Source organism: Eschscholzia californica, unplaced genomic scaffold (genome assembly GCF_041429995.1).
Source record: "Eschscholzia californica isolate CP2 unplaced genomic scaffold, dmEscCali1.0.p SCAF_1, whole genome shotgun sequence".
NCBI classification, from domain to species: Eukaryota; Viridiplantae; Streptophyta; class Magnoliopsida; order Ranunculales; family Papaveraceae; genus Eschscholzia; species Eschscholzia californica.
In genome coordinates this window covers 16,642,733-16,665,081 of record NW_028238198.1, presented here as the reverse complement: position 1 = coordinate 16,665,081, position 22,349 = coordinate 16,642,733, and the positions used below count along the sequence as shown (strand labels likewise).

Genomic DNA, 22,349 nt, shown 5'->3' with positions numbered 1-22,349 from the left:
TTAGATACGTCACGATCTTCTTTCGCCACACAAATCTGCGACGACAAGTCATAATAGTTACCGAAGTCGGTAATTTGACACGAGTTGGCTTCCATACTTGAGTTTCTAAGTTTAAGTACATAGTTAAACTAATGTAAGCATTGCATTAAAACCAAATTAGGTAAAAAACTATATTGAATTAAGAAGTTCCTAGGTCAATTTGGAACATACAGAAAATAATACAGAATTAGAGAAAAATAAGACCTACTTTTCATTGAGGTTAGAATCACCAAAAGGATTCGACTCGTTCGCATAGCCAGAAACAGTATCTGATTTTAGTTTCTTGGCAACTTTCAATGCCTGTCATAAATCAAATCGAATTCATAAATAAACAATAATAATTTCATTATTCTAAATATAAACAAAATTAGGGATAGAGTTTAGGGTTAGAAGAAAATACTTTTTTTTGAGCTCTCTTGGCTAAGTATTCGTTAAGTTCTCCATCTGTGATTGACTTGGAATGCTTTCGCTTTCTTCGTCTATCATCGTCACTCGCCCCATTAGTAAAGCCGGAACTCTCTCTCTCTCTCTCTCTCTAGATTTCACTTTCTCTAATAAGATACGAGCAAAAAAAGAAGAAGAAGATGGAAAATAGTAAGGGAGAAAGATGAAAGCCCTAAACCGAACCCTAAACCTACCTAATGGAGTATGAGAAACTTTTTGACATTTCAAATTTAATTCGTTAACCTTTGAGTCATTTCAAAGGACTTTCTGGTGGGGAAAACCGGAAAATCCAAAACCTTCCATACTATCAACTGGTCAATCATTTGTAAACCTAAAAAAGGGGGGGGGGGGGGGGGGGTCTCGGTCTTCGCCTCCCCCTTCTTGATAACCAGATTTTTCTTAACAAAATTAACTGGCTCATGATTAAAAATCCTAATGCCATCTGGGTTCGTGTCCTCAAAAGTAAGTATTTTCCTAATACTCATAAACCCACTTCTCCGAAAGCTAATCACTCCTGGCTTTGGAAGTCTATTGCTAAGCAGTACAACGATTTGGCGGGTCTGATCTTTTGGGATATCATCAACAGTGGTAAGGTAAACATTTGGCAGGATTTCTGGATCCCTAACCACCCCCATATTACCAATCATAAGGGATCCAGTCTTATCTGGGTCTCTCAACTGATTACTAATAACAGTGCTTTGCCATTCCTAAAGGCATATGCAACAGCATTCCTAAAGGCCTATGCAACGGTGCTTTGCCATTCCTAAAGGCATATGCAACAACATTGAGTCCATTCAACGGACTTTCTGGTGGGGAAAATCCAAAACCTTCCATACTATCAACTGGTCGGCCATTTGTAAACCTAAAAAGGCGGGGGGTCTCGGTCTTCGCCTCCCCCTTCTTGATAACCAGACTTTTCTTAACAAAATTAACTGGCGCATGATTAAAAATCCTAATGCCATCTGGGTTCGTGTCCCCAAGTAAGTATTTTCCTAATACTCATAAATCCACTTGCAGTGCTTTGCCATTCCTAAAGGCATATGCAACAGCATTGAGTCAATTCAACGGACTTTCTGGTGGGGAAAATAAAAAACCTTCCATACTATCAACTGATTGGCCATTTGTAAACCTAAAAAGGCGGGGGGTCTCGGTCTTCGCCTCCCCCTTCTTGATAACCAAGCTTTTCTTAACAAAATTAACTGGCGCATGATTAAAAATCCTAATGCCATCTGGGTTCGTGTCCTCAAAAGTAAGTATTTTCCTAATACTCATAAACCCACTTCTCCGAAAGCTAATCACTCCTGGCTCTGGAAGTCTATTGCTAAGCAGTACAACGAGTTGGCGGGTCTGATCTTTTGGGATATTAACAACGGTGGTAAGGTAAACATTTGGCAGGATTTCTGGATCCCTAACCACCCCCTATTACCAATCATAAGGGATCCAGTCTTATCTGGGTCTCTCAACTGATTACTAATAACAGTTGGAATGTTCAGATATTGCAGGAATGCTTCGACGAGGAGGTTTGTAGAGCCATATGGAGTATTAATATTCATTATAACCAAGAGGATAAATCGACGTGGACGTTAACGAAATCAGGAAATTTCTCCATAAAAATGATGTATAATTATTTGAGAATGAATAACACGAATCATGTGCAGGATCAAACAGACTGGTACTTTATTTGGAATATGAATATTATCCCCCGAGTTAAACGATTTATATGGAAGTGTTGTACCAATAACTTACCTGTGAAAGCAAAAATAGGTAAATACATTGGAAACTCTTACGCTTGTGTTAATTGTGCAGATGACGAAACTCTAGATCATGTAATGCTCCATTGCACGTTTGCAAAAGCTATATGGTTTCATTTTTCAGGTACGAACAGATCAAATCAGCTCCACCATGCAATGGATCTTTCAGTGGAAGGATCTACAAGAGGAGATTACTCACCTATATGCCAAAATCCTTTGGTTTATATGGAAAGCACGATGTGAAAACTATTTTAATGATAACAAACAAAATCCTAGACAAAGTATTGACAGAATCAATAATGCCACTATTACTCCTCTCAAAACGGAGACGATAAACACAAATAAAAGCAGAAAGAAAACCACGAAAAGCTCTTGGATACCCCCCAGAGAAACCATACCTCAAGCTGAACGTTGACGCCTCTTATACTACCTTGACAGAACAGGCAGGTATTGGATGTATCATACGAGATGAAGAGTCTAACTTCATAATAGCGGCAGCAGACTCGGTTCGATGTCAAAATGCTGAAGAAGGTGAAAGCCTAGCTATACTCAACAGTATGAAATGGGCGTTAGAGTTGCAGATCTCACACATCCACATTGAAAGAGACAACCAATCATTGATAAATTTTATTAACGGTCATAAGGTGGGTGTCCACTGGCAAACGGAAGCGACTCTACAACAACTACAGACCCTCATAAATCAATTTGAAGGCACCATCTTCACCTTCACTCCTAGAGAATGTAATTCTTAGGCTGACGCTCTAGCCAAATGGGGAAGAAGGAATTCGAGCAGGACAGTGTGGAACTCTGTACCTTCGTTTATTTCTGTTTTAAAGTAGCTGCGTTTTATGTAATGTGTACTCCGGTTTGTTAATGCAAGGTTTCTCTCATAAAAAAAACCTTTGAGTCATTTAATTTGGTTCGTCTTTAGACCATTAGTGTTTCCGCAGTTATCGTACTTATCACATCATATCAATGTATTTGTAATAATTTTTAGGTTTATGACCCAAAATCTACCCTTAATAACTCATTTAATACACTCTAAATTTCAAATAGTTTTATAAACCAAAATATTAAAACAATTAGATATCTAGTCTATTTGTATCCATCTCGAGAGAACCCAAATCTCTAGGATGCTTATAATTTCATAATACCTAATCTACCTTTATATATAATGAAACACTTCCCTTTTAATCAAATCCACTAATATTCGGTTTCCATTTGTATTTCCCTCTTTCTCTCTCCAATCACGATCTTAGTAACCGAAACTATTATCTTCATTTCTAATCAAAATCGAAAATCATAATTTTTTCTCTTCCTAAAATCGAAACCTATATTCATTCTCTTTTTGAAGAAGCTTCAGATCTCATTCCGATCCAATAAACCAGCTAAAAGCTCCATTGTTTATTTCGATTTTCATAAAAAAGATTCAGGTTTGTACCTTTGTTAAGAGCTACAATTGCTTATGAGGTTAAAGTAACAAGTTTGATCTTTCTTTCTAATGTTTATCATCATCTTTAAAGATATTTATGATTTTCATTTTTATCGATTTTATATCCGTATCTCTTCTCAAATATTCATCATTATTCATGATTTTCTCTCTCTAAGATCTTCATAATCGATTTATAATGTTAATGTTAATGTGACGCCCCGTGTCCCAAAATAGAGCGGACCACGCCTCGACAACTCACAGACGAGACAAAAATCCGACAGAATCTCCTCTGTAAATCGAACCGGTCGCACTGTAAACCCTGTCATGCAAACCATACATTCGCATATACAAGAAAAATGAACTGAAGCGGAAGCTAAACAAACTCAACTCAATTTCAGGTTGAAACTCGAACCACAAAACACAATACAAAAGCCTCTTACACATCGATTATCGATACAACTTATAAACAACTTTAAGTGTTATATATATACATATTCGAGTTCAGTTCTGCAATAACTACATAACTTTAAAATAATGGAAAGCCAATAAACGACAACCGAAGAAAATGACGCAACGCCACTAGCCTCGTCAGACAAGATCACTGGCTGGAATACACACTCCGTCTCGAGGCTACAACCAAGCACCTGCACACTAACAACTGGTAGGGGGTCAGAATACTCACCGACACGAGTTATTCTGGTAGAAGACCAATCCAAAATCCATCACGTTATCAAAAGCTCATTTAGTAAGTTGAAAACATCATGACAAAACGAGTTATCAAACCAGTTACCATATATACTATATACAAAACAATTTTTCTTAATCTAGCAAGCAATAACAGTGATTAGCTGCCCACCCATGGTGCACTCTCAATTAGAAGAGAGTTCCTCAGAAGAGCCTAGAGTGCGTTAGATAGTACCAGCCCATTTAGGCACTAGCTAATGCACTAATGTCTCTTCGAGAAAGAGACTTACCCCTAGCCGGTAAGCCCCTCTCCCACTAAGGGACTCCGCAATCATTGAAGAGTTTACCTCATGATACATATATACCTTAAGTATCTAAATACGTTTTTGATCACCGAGTTCGAATAAGAGAGTCGTCCCCCAATTACCATGGAAGGACTTGAGCCTCATTCTCTTTGGTACCCTGTCATGCATCGGATGCGATCTTTCAAAATCAGTTTCATTCGTATATCAAAACCACATTCTCATATTCGATTCAAATCAGTTTCATCGTATATCAAAACCAATATTCTCATTCGATTCATTATCTTATCAAACACGAAAGTGGAACAACAAATAACCATATCACACACAAAGTAGAGGGATTCCAAATCAATGTCACCTCCCAGATGAGCAGTCAGGTGTACGCCCCTGAGCCTCGAACTGGAGGCACGAGCACCAATGGCCAGCAAGTGAAACACTCTACTCCCACAGGTCTCATGACTAGTGTCGTCCACCTCACTGGTCTCACACGGGTCACACCCATGTCCACATGTCACCTACCCTCACTGGCTACGTGTCCGTAGGTTGACATAATCCGCAGTCTGGTACATACAACAAAATCTCAAGTAGTTCGCAATCATCGCAAAACAGTTCGAAAACATTTCTCATATCGCATCAAAACAGTTCAAGCATATTTTAATTCATCACTTAAATCGAGTTTCATGCTACCTAAACTCTAGTTATAATGACGCATATATAACTGTAGAACCTAACACATTTCATTATCTATAAAACCATGCTAGAAGTTCAGTTCCAGGATGGGTAATAGCTAATAGGGAGAACGTATGGGTTCCCTTGGCTGGTCTTTTGCCCCAAATAATGTACAAACTTGGTTCGTTTGACGTATGTTGGGCTGCTGGATCTGACCTGCAATCGGTCAAGAACTTGCTGGAAATCGATTTTGAGGTTTTCTATACAAAATGGCGAGTAGTGACTGTCCAACACAAATGAAATGGACTGAACCATCTCGAGTCAGCCATCGCTCATCGGGTTCGGTAGGACATCTCAAATTAGCCATTGAGTCTATTAAGACACGGTAAGTGCCACAGAAAGACATCTCAAATTAGCCATTGGGTCTATTAAGACACGGTAAGTGCCACAGAAAACTGTAGTCTGGGATCAGACAAGTTAACTAATACCTCTAACTGGGTTCGGTAGGACATCTCAAATTAGCCATTGGGTCTATTAGGACACGGTAAGTGCCACAGAAAACTGTAGTCTGGGATCAGATTAGTTAACTAATACCTCTAACTAGATCTAATTTAGAGAACTCTTTTTGAGGAAACGACTACGGCATTATTTGAATTTCTCAACTCAACTATGAGTGACAAGTTCTTCAAGTCATTTTTTCCTCAAGAAGTGAGATCTAGAGCGAGCAGAACACTTAGAGATCGGTATATGTAGCTTAACCACCAGAAAGCATGATTTAGAAACCGGTCAAGTATTTGCTTACTTTGGTGATAATTAGAAAACAGTAATATATTAAAAACCCAATTATCATAATACAGCAGTAAGATGATATCTAGTAAGATATTATCCCATGTTCCTCTGGTTTTTGCATCCTATTCTCCACGTACAAATTTAACAGTAGTGAATTCCTCAGTTTTTATTAGTTGTGAACCACTAGTAATCCTCTGATCTCTCGTATCCAAATCAGGTCGACAAGGCAGCTTAAACTATCTACGGTAACGGTACCGCTTGAAGTTGAAGTAAACATGCAAGATTCCTCGTTCAAAGGTACATTTGAAACCCTTCTTATGCGAGTACTCCCACTCTTTGTTCACGATCTTGAATGCCTGCATTTCCAGCACAAGAATAGATTTTAGTATTTAATTTTCAAGATCCACTGTTTTGAAACTCATTTGGACGGGTAAGAAAAATGATAGGCTTACTATGTCCTCATAAGGAGGTCCAGCGTGGAACCGTATAAGACATGTCTCGCCACTGCTGCCATCTTTTTCTATGGTGTAAGTAGGAGCCTTGATTTTGTCTACGAGATCTGGATAAAAGATGTTGAATTTGTAACCTTGAACGACTTTAGGGGGTGGATTGTCATGGTCGTAGTGGGTCTGGTTATACTTGTTCCACTCGTACCCAGTATGAACACGATTGAAGTATTTAGGTTTTCTTGGACGATATTTGTCGTGCCACCAGTAAACCTGTAACCGCCATAAAGTATTTAGGAAAACAGAAGATTTATTAGCAAGGAAGCAAAAAATGAGAAGTGAACGGAGAGTTATAAACCACCTGTGAATCTAGGTTTACTTCAGCGCCAGAGCCAAATACTGCGTCTCCGTCTTCCATTGCCCCCATTGATTTCATGGCCTTAAACTCCAAATTATCTTGCGGAGGATCCGGTTTTGATGCCATTGCTTCCTTCAGACGCCTTTGATGTTCTTCTTTGACAGCGATACGCTTACGTTCCTGTTTGGCAAGAGTACATCGATTAGTCTGACAGAACTGTTTAGCAATGGTAAGTGCTACAAGACGAGATTGCAGGTCATTCCCCCAAAAAGCTCAGGTACCAAGAATTCACAAAGGGAAACAACCCCCATTTGTTTCCGTTCCTCCCAAGTCCAAACTCGCCAGACAGATATGAAGAGAAACAAAAGCTAATTTCACCCGTAATCTGTAACTTTAGCAGCACATGATTTGGAAATCATTCTAGACCTCTTAGATAATTTGGACATAGAATTTCGTTTAATTATTTTTACGAGTGTTTCATCATATTAAAAGATGGTTCACCTAATGGAGAAATGGGAAGCAATAAGCATATGGCAAATTGCAATTATAAATATTTCATTCTGGGTGGTAATTAAAAATATACACATGGCAAGACAAAACTTTCATGGTGATAGGTTGCTATAAGAAACGACACACACTAACAAGATAGCTTACCAGTTCAGCCCTGTCGTCTTCAGGGTCGATTGCTTCTTCAGTGTCATCACCATGCAGCAATTCTGGAGAAAATGAACCAGGCTCGTCTTCTAGCTCCTCAACTTCCTCTTGTTTAACAGGTTCAGGAGAGTAAGGTTGGAGATCTAATTTGAGGATATACATGTCAGCAAAAGAAAGTAGATATCCAACATGATAGCACAAAAACTAATGAGATCTCCCATACCTTCCACACCATAGTTGCTTTCTTCCGGTATAGGCTCCACGTCATGGTCTGCCTCTGATTTCTGTTCACTCTCTGCACGGTTTTCCAAACGCTGAAGATGCTTGCGTAAGAGGCTGGCATGAATTTCCTTCAGACAGGCCTGTGATTAACAAGTCACCATAGGTTTCCAGTCGGAAGAAGCAAATTAGCAACAAAAAACTAACTTTTGACAAATTTATGAAGGAGCTTGTACATGATAGTTTTAAGATTTGCATTTGTTACCTTAGCCTTGAATATGTGCAGTCGTTTTAAGACAGCTTCCCAGTACTCAACGACCTTCGCCGTGCCAGAACGCATCCATGACTCAATCTGGGTTTGTAGTACTTCTAACTTACTGTAAGTTTTCCCTTGCAGGAGATTCTTCACGTCTGCTTCAATGCTCGAGTGCAAGCCCCTGTCTTCTGCAAGCAACTCAGGAGGTGGTTGCTCCCCGCGTACCCTTGCTCGATCTAGAGCATCCTTTTTTCGAGATTCTGCTAACTCCCAATCACAAACTACCATTAATGCGTACAAGAACAAGGATTGCCGTATCAGTACCATAATCTTAGGGATACACTATGCAGAGACAAGATTTCTTGATTTAGATATTAAGCAATATATGACTAGTGGTAAGTATAGAACCAACTAATACAAAACTCTTACTTCGGTCCTTTTAAAGCTAAATGGTCTATTGTGCTTCTTACATAAAGGAAACTGTAATTACGTCATACAGAAAATAACTATAAATGGTGATAGGACTTGAAAAATCTAGGCACCGCGATTTCGTTTTTACCAAGCCTAGTCTTGTAATGCATCAATTTCTCCCCCCATTTGCATATTGTCTTCGCATTGTCAAAGACATTGCATAATAACAGACCTTGGTTTCTAGTCGCGAACATTCCCCAAACAACACATTATATATAAAACTCCACAAGTAATTAGGCATTTCCACTATAATTTCTCAACTAAACCAATGATTCGTCGGAATATGAGGCAGAAGAGGTGAGAGAAAGGGTAATACCTCCCAAAACTCTATATGCGTTGGTGTTGCCCGGTCCAGATCAAGATGCATCTTTATGTCCTCGCGGAGCTCTTCCATTTCTTTCACGGTCAAACCCTGTCAAATGAATCCCAAATGTCAATGACTATTTTTTATTATATTTTCTACATGAGGAAGAATAGAGTAAGTGATCTTATTTTAGGCCAAAGATTTTGCTCCATATCCTCTACAACAAGAGTTCAAACTCCAAAACGGCAAAGAAAGTAAAACTAACGAATTTAATGGTCTCCTTAACCATTAAAAGACAAAATTTTATGTCTAAAACAAAATATCATGGTCGACATGAAATCAAGTATAAACAAAAAAACATATGCTGGTTACCATAAGCATTTATTGTAGCACACAAATAAAATTTGTGAAATGTGATAATACATACCTTAAAGACCATGTATGGTTCATCAATTTCAATATCGAAGTCTTCCGAACCATTAAGTTGCTTGGAGAGAACATCAATAGGCTTTATACGCCCTTCACGAAGTCTAATCTCTGATCTAATCTTGCTTTGATCGAAGTGAAACTGCAGATGGAGTATTTTAGCAAAGTAAACATTTAATTTTGCAAATTTAGGACTGGGTGATGAATGACCTATTTGGTGATCCTTTTTTGAAAACTGAATCAAAGTGGGCATCCGAAAACCTAGTAGCAATAAAAGCTTAAAAACAAAGCTGTCACAAACCTCTTCTTCCTTCTTCTCCCAGTCCTGGAATTCAGCCTTCGCCCGTTCTCTACCCAACAATGCCTGCGGAGAAATTAAACTTGTATAAAGCCAGATACTCAGTTCGATCAAATAGAAACTAAAGTTATACAAACCAACAAGAAACGCAATCCGATGTAGAGTATACGAACCATTTCCTCTTCATGTTGTGCTTTTCCAATTGCCCTTTCCTCCCTTCTCTTTTTAACTTTTTCAATCTCAGCCATCCTTTCTTTTTGCCGTTTCTTCTCAGATTTGATGGACAGTGAGTCAAGTGGTACGCCATTAGATACGTCACGATCTTCTTTCGCCACACAAATCTGCGACGACAAGTCATAATAGTTACCGAAGTCGGTAATTTGACACGAGTTGGCTTCCATACTTGAGTTTCTAAGTTTAAGTACATAGTTAAACTAATGTAAGCATTGCATTAAAACCAAATTAGGTAAAAAACTATATTGAATTAAGAAGTTCCTAGGTCAATTTGGAACATACAGAAAATAATACAGAATTAGAGAAAAATAAGACCTACTTTTCATTGAGGTTAGAATCACCAAAAGGATTCGACTCGTTCGCATAGCCAGAAACAGTATCTGATTTTAGTTTCTTGGCAACTTTCAATGCCTGTCATAAATCAAATCGAATTCATAAATAAACAATAATAATTTCATTATTCTAAATATAAACAAAATTAGGGATTGAGTTTAGGGTTAGAAGAAAATACTTTTTTTTGAGCTCTCTTGGCTAAGTATTCGTTAAGTTCTCCATCTGTGATTGACTTGGAATGCTTTCGCTTTCTTCGTCTATCATCGTCACTTCGCCCCATTAGTAAAGCCGGAACTCTCTCTCTCTCTCTCTAGATTTCACTTTCTCTAATAAGATACGAGCAAAAAAAGAAGAAGAAGATGGAAAAAATAGTAAGGGAGAAAGATGAAAGTCCTAAACCGAACCCTAAACCTAAACCTAGCTATGTCTAGACTTAAGGGTCTGTTTGATAGGCGAGTTTCCCAGAGAAAATAGAAATTTTTTCTCTAAAATAGAATTTTAGAAGTGTTTGGTTAACAAAATAGAGAAAAATAAATTGATGGTCACGTGACTAGTTTTTTCAAATTTCCCTAAAAATAGAGAAACTTTTGACTCCGCTCTTACCAGGGAATGACTTACTTTAAAGAGAAATCTGCTCGCTTTTCCCTTTACTGCTTACGTCTTTCATCTCTCTCACTACTTTCTCCCTTTCACTACTTTCTCTCTCTAGTCTTCAGCTTCATGCCTCTTATTCCAATATATCTCCCAAGAGAAAGCAATCATTATTTAATGCTATACCTTACTTCCAACTCCAAAAACCCCCAAATTCGTTTCTTTCACATGAAGATACAGTCTTACATATAGATAGAGAGAGGGGTTTGTATGTTCTTCCTAATTAATTTTCTACCAATTCTTTGTTTATCCAAATACCAATTTTAATGAACTCTCATCCAGTGTTTTAGTGGCAGAAATTTGGGTCAAAACTTATATCTTTACATGCCACCCTACGAATATCACATCCATAATTATACAAACAATAACACTTTTTGTAGGGTTTCAAGATTTATGAAGAGATACATCTACATAGAGTTGCAGTTTAACAGTGCAACAAGGAAATCAACCAAGAGATAAGATGGTATTGATAAGATTCATGAAGAGATACATTAATTCTTCTTCCCTATACTTCAATGGGGTCCTACTTATAATTTTAACTCATTGAAATCTGATCTAATTTCAAAGTCTCACTATTGCTAGTTTAGCTATACCACAGGTATATAAATTTAAAATAATCCTACATATTGATCTTCTTCACATTACTTTTCCAATCAAATCTCAACTCTTTTTTGTTGTTTTTGATGAAATGATTGATACCCATTTCTTGTTTCTGATTTTTAAGAGAATTAGTTATGCTAAACTTGCAAATTTGCCTCCAATTGTTGGACTCTGTAAGTTTGATTTCAGATGGTATTGATAAGATGGTAATACCACCAAGAGATAAGATGGTATTGATAAGATGGTAATACCACCAGAACAGGTTGATCAACCATGATGAGGCAATACCAAATTGATATATACATACCAAATTTTATGTGTGTAAGTCATTGTTATTAGTTTGTGTTCTTAATTAGTTTGTGTTCTTTAACTAAGTTGTATTTTGCTTCCTTTCTCTCTCTAAATTTATATACTCCTATGTAAAAACTTACTTACCTAGGCGAACCGAGCAACAGAAATTGAAAAAATAGATTTTTTTTCTCTTAACGATACAAACATTGGAAAAACGAAAAGTGTCTATAGGGTAAATGTTTCTTGATGAAAAATTTTCTCCGAATAAATTTTTCTCTATTATTTTTCTTTTCCCTGAATTCTTATCAAACACAACCTTAGTGGATTTTGGAGGATAATGTTTGATTCGTGTTATTTCATCTTTATCCCTTTTGGACATTTCAAATTTGGATAGATTAGAAATACACCGACGATCAACCATCTTTTTCTGACTCAAGACCTTCTTTCTTGTCAGTCTATTCATTGCTTCTTTAAGCATTCTTGGTTATTTTGGACATACCGTCCTCATCCTTTTGTGATTTGAATGACTGTTTAGGAGAGTCATAAGTCTCTTTGCATGTTTAACCAAGTTTAGAATCTTTTGGTATGTATTGTTAAATTAGCACTTTATAACATCTCAATATAGAAATAAACTTCTTTATTGATTCTCCATAATACTTAGTACAGGGATGATGTTAAAAACTAGAAAAACACTTAATCTAGATTAGTGCCTAAAGTAGACTCCGATCACTTTCAGCATCCTTAGCAGTCTAGGCTTCTGCTCCCTCTTGGATCTTCTCTCCTTTAGCCAAATACTCAGTTCCCAGCTGCACCTGTACATTCACAATGATAGGGCATTTTAGGTATCCAATACCATATTGAGAATTTTTCAGTATTTGATAAATTAACTGTTAACACCTGAACCGGAAACTACCATTCCGTTCTTCTTGTCCTCCTGGAACTTAGGGCAGTTTCTCTTCCAGTGGCCCTTGCCATCACAGTAGAAACATTTGGTGTCAGAAGGAGGACCTTTGTCTTTAGGTTTGGCAACTCGTTTACCTTTTCCTTTTGACGCAGTTTTCTTCTTCTGTTTCCCACCATTCTTGAAACCCTTGTCCTTTTGTACCATAAGAATATCCTTCTTATTCTCCACTATTGCTACATCCTTTTCGGCTGTTAGATGCATGATATGAAGTTCCTCCAATGTCTTGTCCCATCCATTCATGTTGTAGTTCATCTTAAACTGGTTGAAACCACTACGGAGGGAATGGAGGATAGTATCGGTAGCCGTCTGTTGGCTATAAGGAAAACCCAGTTTGGCCAGCTTGCCAATGAGCCTGATCATGTGACGAACATGAGGCCCTATTGGTTTTCCTTTCTCGAGGCGCATGTCCATAAGTGCTTTAGAGGTTTCAAACCTCTCCAATCTCGACTGTTTCTGGAACATTTCCCGAAGTTGTCGAATAATGGAGCAAGCATCCATGTCTATGAACTGCTCTTGAAGAGTTGGTTCCATGGTTGCTAGCATCAAGCACGTTACTGGCTCTGCCTTCTTTCGAATACTCTTTTCATTATCTTTCTCTTCTTGAGTCGAAGTAGCATCCAATATAGGAATTGGAGTTTCTAATACATTTTGCTTGCCTTCCATCCTGAGAACTATTCCCAGGTTCCTCTCCCAGTCGAGGAAAGTTGTGCTCATTCAGCTTCTCCTTCTCGAGAAGTGAGCGAAAGTTGAAATTCTCTTTTGTCATCTTAATTCTACATAAAGAAATGGCAAAGTTCAAAAACTCGTCGTGTTTGAAAAGCATTAGTTTTCACACATAATTCAATATAAAATCGTCCCCAGTTCTTCGGAGTAAAGCGGACTAGGGCCCTGCCCTTTGACTCCGTCGTTCTAGGTGAGTAAACTTACTTCACTGATCATACCCTTATGACTCTTGGTTGATAGATTTCATTGATGAATGACTAATCTATCCTTTTGCCTCGAGTATCCAAACTCTTTTGCTGATCTCTGAGTAGAACCATTTAGACATGTAGGACTCTTCTATAGACCTACCCGCATCGTCCCAAGGTAGAGGAGGTACTCTACGAAGGTCGACCCACCTTCCTCGAACAAGGGCGCAAAGGGTGTCTTAATCTGGATAGACATTTCACTCAAGATTACTTTTAGGGACTTTTACGCTAATCTGGCATTTGTTATAGTGAACTATTTACCCTAACTAACATCCACGACATAAAACGTAAATAAGTAAGTGCGCGCGAGAAAGTAAATCAAGCAGACATGGATCCCTAGTATGGCCCCTGACCTAGAAGATCTAATGTCCATTGGTTTGCTTCTTGTTTCGTCTTTTGGTTCGTCAAGATCTCCATCTTTGAACCTCCATTGTTTTCACCCACTCGCCTTTGGATTCCTTCCTCGAGTTTCTTCAATGGACTCATAGACCCTAAACTCTAATTACAAGACTCTAACGATTCGCAGATCGTATAAACTTGAAATTAAAATTAATAACAAATTATTCACCCATCTGTGCTTAAAACAAGAAGAAATAAACATTTTCTATGGCCATACTAGTTTCCCGCATTCACATCACATGCAATCATATAATATATCAAGGCTAAGAATTATATATGCATGATAATCTTGGGAGATACTTTTGTCGACATCATATGTCACATTACGGACCTTAAGTCTAAATTCGAAGAATTGGACTAATGGTGCCTTCCGGTTTTATTTTTTATGATTTCCAAAATCAATTTTAAGAAAAACTCCGTTTTGGGCTCGAGAAAGCCCGAGTCAATTTCGAAAAAGACTTGGTTCGATTCTTAATGATTTCATAAATCAATTTAAAGAGAAAATTTGGCAAAAACTCCGGATGGCCGGGATTAATTTTGAAATTATTTGGTGGGAATCGGAAGAAACTTTCGCAAAAACTCCCACTCGAATGATGGTCCCTTTTCATGGTCCGAAAAGCCTCGAAAAAACCCGGGACAAACCCCTAGACATGTCCCGGCCCAAGCCCACAAAAGGGCTCGGACAAGGTCCGGACATGGCATGACCCATAGGGCCGGCATGTCCTGGCCGAGGCCTTTAGGCCTGATCTCGTCCTGGCCGGAGCCAGGACGCTAGTCTATGTACCAGACGCGTCCCAGACGCATCTGGTGCTGGACCGGACCAGCACTAGGTGTCTTGGACTAGGTCCGAGACACCCAGGACCTCACAGACGCATCTCCAAGACGCGTCTGGTCGAGTGCTCTGGACGCGTCTCCAAGACGTGTCCAAAAGCTTCTATCGCAGCTGCTAGTCGCGTCCTAGACGCGACCTGAACGCGTCCAGGAGCTTCCTGGTTGCAGCTGCTGGATGCGTCTAGGAACTTCCTGGTTGCAGCTGCTGGACGCGTCCAGGAGCTTCCTAACCGGACACTAGGGTTTTCCAAAAAACCCTAGTTTCCAATTTTTTTTTTTTTTGCAAATCTCTATTTGCTATTTTCCAAAATTTTAAAACTCTTTCTAAATTTTGAAATCCTTTTAGAACACTTCTAAAATTTTCAAAACTTTTAAAATATTCCAAATTTTGTTTCTGGGAGTTTCCTTAAACTCAAAACAACTCCTTTTAGAATACTTCTAAAATTCCAGATTTTTGTTTTTGGGAGTTTCTTAAAACTAAAAAACAACTCTTTAATCAAACCAATTTTGATCCAAAATCTTAGATTTTTGAAAAACTATCAAGAATAAATTTTGAAATCTTTTGAAAAAACTTGAATCCCATTCAAATTTAATCAAAATTTTGTGTTCAAAACACTTTTAAACGCAATAATCTATCTAGAAAAGCATGGAATTGGTCAAAAACTTAGATAAGATAGGCTAATTGCAAGAGGCTCTGACGCCACTGTTGGGTTTTACACCCTTATACTAATGTCAATGGCCGAAATAAGACATCTAATGTCTACATTAGTATTCCCAGGATCACATGCATACGCCCATAATAATACTAAGCAAAACTAGAAGATGAATACCTTATTCGCTAGTTTTTCCCTCGAACCTTTCCAATTGCTTTTGAGAAGACCAAGAGCTTCAAACGTAGCTCCTCCACTTAGGACACGAGCAATGAACTTTATTTCCCACCTTGTTGTTAGCTAGCATACCAATGATGGTCTGATAGAAGAACTACTTTTTCTTTGACTAAATAGATAGTTTGGAATTAGCTCACTTTCTCCCAACTACTTGATGTGGTAGTGTAAGAAAGCTTAGAGAGAAATTCCACACTTTATTCTCTTCCCTAAGAGTGTTTATAAAGAACCCTAATGAGAATACACCTCCTCAAAGGTTCCTAAAACACCCTTTAGAATAAGATTTAGGAAAATTATCGAAAATAACAACTATTGATATTTTCTCAATTCCCTAAGGAGGGGGTGTCCAAACACCACGAAATTTTGCATACATATTTCTGTATATATCAGAAATCTCCCCTAAAAAAATCAGCCTAATCCGAGCCCTAGAACTGCCCGAATTGGTCTAGGCCCAAAAACTATATTTTTGGCCTTTTTGTACTATCTTTGCCTAATTCCTTTTTAGGCCTATGAGATATGTTTATAGGACACTCCCATGATTATATCTCACTCCCACTAGTCATATCCTCGATCAAATTGTCACTCTTATGTGTAACCCGTTGTAGGATCCGATCGAAGTTAGTCGCGAATTACTTCGTAATTCGACGATCGTAGTTGGTCTTTAGCTTAAACTCTACGATCCCTAAATCAATCGGACTTGATGATCTTTTACATCAATTGTCCTATCCGACAAATTGTTCGCATTGTCACCTTGGTCGAAGGACATCTTCTTCAACTCCTTCAATCACATGGCCGGTTAGGCCCTAAGTGGGCCGGCCAAGGAAGCCCATAAAGGGCTATGTTGGCCGGCCACACTAAGGGAACCCTAAAAGGGTGTTTTGGGAAAATACCTATAATTAGGCTTTAGTAATCCTAGTTTGGGTCTATCACGTATTACAGGGATTTTTATATAAGGACCTAATTAGACAACCTAAAGAGAACATACATCAAGGTGTGTGTGTGAGTGTGGGTTTTTGAGAAGGAAAAGCCAACTGAAAAGGGTTTAGTATACACATCTCAGAGAGAGAGAGAAAAGGAGTTTTCTCTACTATCTAGTCAAGAAGAAGGAGTTCTTCATCTCAATCTTCAAGAAGGTCGACTGAAAGGAGGGAGTTCAAGTTATACACTCGGTGTCTCAAGTAGAGGAACAACAATTGGGGCTCTTATCTTCCAAATACTGGTCGGGATTTAGTTCGTGGGAAAGCGATTAAGGTAATCTTCTTTTTATTCTAGTTAATTGATATGTTCATGTATAGATCCTGGTAACCTAGTGTTAAACAACTAGATGTTTGAGATTCCGCTAACAACACTAGCAACTAGATGTATTAGATACATATATCCCTACAGCATCAACATACTTAAGATTACCACTAGAGTTATAACAAGTCTACCCAAAATTTTTTCAAATTTGATCAAATTTTTTGAACTCTCAAATCTTTTGAAACCCAAGGTCATGAGGCCAAAATGTTATATCCCCATCCCCAAACTTAAAACTAACATTGTCCTCAATGTTTTAAGCATATACTCATGAAAAGATAAAAGACATATTAATTTTAAGAGGAGAGTGGAAAAATATTACCATAGCCGGAGGTGATAAAAAAGGTTACTACTGAGACTCATGCATACCGAGTTCCAAGTTGATGATAAACTCACCGCCATCCCCAAACTTTGAACGAACCTCGTCTCAAAAGCAACACAAATAAAAACCACTCCTAAATTATCAACAATATGAAGAAAATTGAAGTACATAACTGCATGACCATATAAAAATGACCACTCACGCGGGAACACTCGATTGCATCGAACCATGCAATTAGTCGTTGATTCTCTTGCTTTCACAAGAGCACGAGTTAGGTTTCGTGGAGGGTTTCCAGAGATGATACTCACAAACATCAAACCCATCTCAATCGACCAACAAATCATATAACAAAAGACGAAAGATTTGGGGGTCTACCCAAAGAAAAGATGTAACCGGTAAGAACCGTCTCACAACAATGTGATGGCATGGGTACATATGTCAGACGACAAAAAATGAGAGGTAATCCCCAAACTTGGATGATGACAAGGCAACAAAGTTTGATATAATAACAGAGGGGGCATGCATTTCACTAGAATGATCTACAAAGGTCCCAGGAATCAAACTAATCATGTTATTATGGTCCTCCTGTGCATTAATAGTATTGTCCCTTTGAACTACCGGTGCAAGCATATATATATCACAGGTAGGGAATAATTGTTGAGAGAATGAGAGTTTAGGTCTATTAACTGGTTTAGAGCCAGATTTCGACTTTAAAACCTCGTTATGCCCATCACCATTCTCAAAAATCGCATGATCCTCGGGTATGTCTACTGTCATGGGAGTATCCAAGCTAATCATTTCATCACTTTCGAGAATGGACTTGGCACTAGGTGTATTACCCTCACCTGTACCCTTGGGATTTGTTGGAGTTTGGGGTACCAGGGGTCTATTTTGGGGCAAACCCTTTTGTTATTGTCAAAAGCCACCCCAACAGACTGTCATTGTATTTTATCGACGGAGACAAATTCAATAAACTGTCATGCGTAAAAACTAAATATTTGGATGAACAAAAGAGACCACATAGTAAAAGGTAAAACAATAGTACTGTTGGGATTTACACTCTTCTACTAGTGTTTATAGCGAAAATAAGACATCTAATGTCTACACTCGTATTCCCAGGATCACATGCATAAGCTCATAATAATACTAAGTAAAACTAGAAAGATAAATACCTTATTCGCTAGTTTTCCCTCGAACCTTTCCAATTGCTTATGAGAAGACCAAGAGCTTCAAGCGTAGCTCCTCTACTTGGGACACGAGCAATCAACTTGATCTGCCACCTTGTTGTTTAGCTAGCACACCAATGGTGGTTGGAAGAAGAACTCCTTTCTTCTTGACTAGATAGATAGTTAATGGGAATTATCTCACTTTCTCCTCTCTACTTGATATTGTAGATTAAGAAAGCTTAGAGAGAAATTCCACACCTCATTCTCTGCCCTAAAAGTGTTTATATAGAACCCTAATGAGAATACACCTCCTCAAAGGTTTCCTAAAACACCCTTTAGAATAAGATTTAGGGAAATAGTCGAAAATAGCAACTATTGATAATTTCTCAATTCCCAATTGAGGATGCGTCCAAACACCACGAAACTTTTCATGCATACTACTGGATATGTCAGAAATCTCCCCTCAAAATTTCAGCCCAATCCGAGCCCTAGAAGTGCCCGAATCGGCTAAGGCCCAAAAACCCTGTTTTTGGCCTTTTTGTACTATCTTTGCCTAATTCCTTTTCAGGCCTATGAGATATGTTTATGGGGCATTCCCATTGTTATATCTTACTCCCACTAGTCATATCCTAGATCAATTTGACACTCTTATGTGTAACCCGTTGTAGGATCCGATCGAAGTTAGCCGCGAATTACTTTGTAATTCGACGATCGTAGTTGGTCTCTAGCTACAACTCTACGATCCCTAAATCAATCGGACTTGATGATCTTCCACATAAATTGTCCTATCCGACAAATTGTTCACATTGTCACCTTGGTCGAAGGACATCTCCTTCAACTTCTTCAAGTACTATGTCTCACCAACCCAACGTCGATCATACTATAACTCCCCAATGCATTTTTGTAGATCATGTTTGGTGAAGAGTAAATAATAATGCCTTATTTCATCAAAAACAAATAACAATGCCTTTTGGTTTAAAGAAAAAAAAAAAGAATAAGTAAATGCTTCAGGGAGGGAAGGAAGCTTCTTATGTCTTCATTAACGCGGTTTAGGAAAATTAAATCATAACTTACGAATGTGAAAAGAAATACTACTACACTATAAATAAAGGCATGTGATGTAATACTAGGGGGACCTAAGGACCCTCCTTTTCACAAAAGTAGTGGGTCTAAGGCATTTGTACTAAGTGAACCAAATCCAGTCATTGGGTAGACCCCATTCTTCTCTACTAAGGGGGTAGTGGGTCAAGACATTTGTAGACATCTCAAAATGTCTGGGGCATTCAAATCCAGACATTTGAGAATTCTGAAATGTCTTAGTCATTTAAATCCGGACATTTGAAAATCTTGAAATGTCTGAGACATTTACAAATCCCCGAATGTGTGGCATTCAATTATAGACAAAATGTCTGCGAACTTTGGTAAAACTTATAGTTTGATAGATTTTGTGAAGGATTTAGAAAAAATTTGGAGGTCAAAATGTCTTTACAAAAACAAGAGACATTTAGAGTCCATGGATCTACAACATTGTCATCCGTGTGAACCTTGCAAATGACCACATCTTTTCTCTCTATGATTTCTCTAATCAAGTGGTACTTCCTTTGGGTATGCTTAGATTTTTGGTGTGCTCTTTTTTCCTTGGCTTTGGCTATTGCTCCATTGTTGTCACAATAGAGTGTCACTCTCTCTTCTATGCCAGGTAAGTCACCAAAATCTATTATGAACTTCTTTATCCAAACTCCTTCCTTTGCAGCTTCTGAGGCCGCTAGGTATTCTGCTTCAGTGGTAGAGTCTGCAATTGTGCTTTGCTTAGAACTTTTCCAACTCACTGCTCCTCCATTCAGACAGTAGACGTAACCATACTGCGATTTGAAGTCGTCTCTATCCGTCTGAAAGCTTGCATCCACATGGCCTACAACCTTTAGAGTATCTTCCCCGCCATATGCCAGGAAGTGATCCTTAGTCCTTCTCAGGTACTTTAGAATATTCTTGGCAGCGTTCCAGTGCGTTTCGCCTGAATTTGATTGGTAATGGCTGCACATGCTCAAGGCATATGAGACATCTGGGTGAGTGCAGATCATGGCGTACATGATAGATCCTGTTGCCGAAGTATATGGTACTTCCATCATGTGTGCTAGCTCAGGACTCTTAGGACACTGATCTTTGCTAAGCACTATGCCATGTGTCATGGGAAGGAACCCTCTTTTGGAGTTTGTCATCTCGAACCGTTGAAGAATCTTATCTATATAAGTTTCTTGACTAAGTCCAATCATCCTCCTTGATCTATCTCTATAGATCTTGATTCCTAATATGTATTCTGCCTCCCCTAGGTCCTTCATAGAGAAGCATTTCTGAAGCCAGTCTTTAACTGATTCCAACATCGGAATATTGTTTCCTATGATTAATATGTCATCGACATAAAGGACTAAGAAAACTAGGTTGCTCCCACTAACCTTCTTGTAAACACAAGACTCTTCTACATTCTTGAGAAATCCAAATTCCTTAATTTTCTCGTCGAATCGAAGATTCTAACTCCGACTTGCTTGCTTGAGTCCACAAATGGATTTCTTAAGCTTGCAAACTTTTCCAGCATTTTTGGAATCTACAAAACCTTCGGGTTGTGTCATGTACACATCCTCTTCCAAGTGTCCGTTCAGGAAGGCGGTTTTGACATCCATTTGCCAAATCTCATAATCATAATGAGCTGCAACTGCTAGAATGATCCGAATGGATTTAAGCATTGCGACAGGTGAAAAGGTTTCATCATAGTCTATACCATGAATCTGTTTGTATCCTTTTGCCACGAGTCTAGCTTTGAAAACGCTAACGTTTCCATCCTTGTCAGTTTTTACTTTGAAAACCCATTTGCATCCGATTGGTGTTGCTCCATCGGGTAAACCGATCAAGTCCCATACTTGATTTTCTGACATGGAACCCATTTCCGATCTCATGGCCTTTAGCCATTTTTCGGAGTCGGGGCTCGTCATAGCTTGGTTGTTTAGGTACTCGACACAAGCCAAATAACAATGTAAGTGACTTACCGCACAAGAAACTTACTCATATATAATACATGAGTGGTTCTCACACAAGTAAATCAAGATAGACGAAATAACAACCATAAAATAAAAAACATCGATAAGAAAACAAATAAGATTATTATCTTCTCAAAATTTTATCCTGAAGGTTTTACGAAATTATCAAGCCTTGAATATTTTGAGTTAACTATACCATTAACGCGCAGAACTCATATTCTGATGCCAGCAGGCCCAATGCCTAACTTAGACTAATTAGTCCTTTTTGAGTGTTATCAATAATATTTTATGTGTTTTTCTTATTAGGTATCATATTTGGAGTTAAACATTAAATTCGGAATAACATGAGCGAATCATCACTATCATTTCATGTTCCCAAAATGAGAGAAAATTACTTCAAGCAAATCAAATTACAAGTGGAGGCAATGAGGAGTCTGACGGTGAAAACGGAAGTCAATTTCGAATTCGGACGGGGAAGTTATGAAAGAAATAATTCCGAGGGTATTTTAGTCCTTTGTGACAATTTGAAGATGTAGGGACAAGGATGGAGACACCTCTTGGTTTCTAAATTAAAGCCCAAAGCCAAGTCCAAGCCCAAAGAAGAATGACAAGGAAAGATTTTATGAGCACTCTATCTTTATGGATCGAAGTCAACAAAGTCTAAATGAATTGACTAAGTCAAGGGACTGTAGGGTTTTAGTAGTCTAAACTACTTTTCATCATCTTCTACTTTGGAAACCAAGCAACCAAAAGCAAGAGAGAGAAAAAGAGGCAAAAAGCTTATCTAGGGTTTAGTTCCTGTAAGTTTGAGAGAGGGAAAAAAAGCTAAGAGGAAG

At 38.3% G+C, this 22,349-nt stretch overlaps 1 protein-coding gene across 1 annotated transcript; it reads right to left on the bottom strand.

The window, feature by feature from the left end:
* Positions 1-6,131: 6,131 nt before the first annotated feature.
* LOC147564611 (splicing factor Cactin-like) lies at positions 6,132-10,468 on the bottom strand. Its single transcript, XM_086648332.1, has 12 exons — positions 10,288-10,468; positions 10,096-10,187; positions 9,716-9,883; positions 9,546-9,608; positions 9,246-9,386; positions 8,831-8,926; positions 8,053-8,337; positions 7,792-7,930; positions 7,569-7,711; positions 6,918-7,094; positions 6,563-6,829; positions 6,132-6,466 (listed from the first exon to the last, which is right to left on the bottom strand). The coding sequence occupies exons 3-12, from the start codon at positions 9,788-9,790 to the stop codon at positions 6,347-6,349; spliced, it is 1,506 nt and encodes a 501-aa protein (XP_086504458.1). The 5' UTR covers positions 9,791-9,883; positions 10,096-10,187; positions 10,288-10,468; the 3' UTR covers positions 6,132-6,346.
* Positions 10,469-22,349: the final 11,881 nt, after the last annotated feature.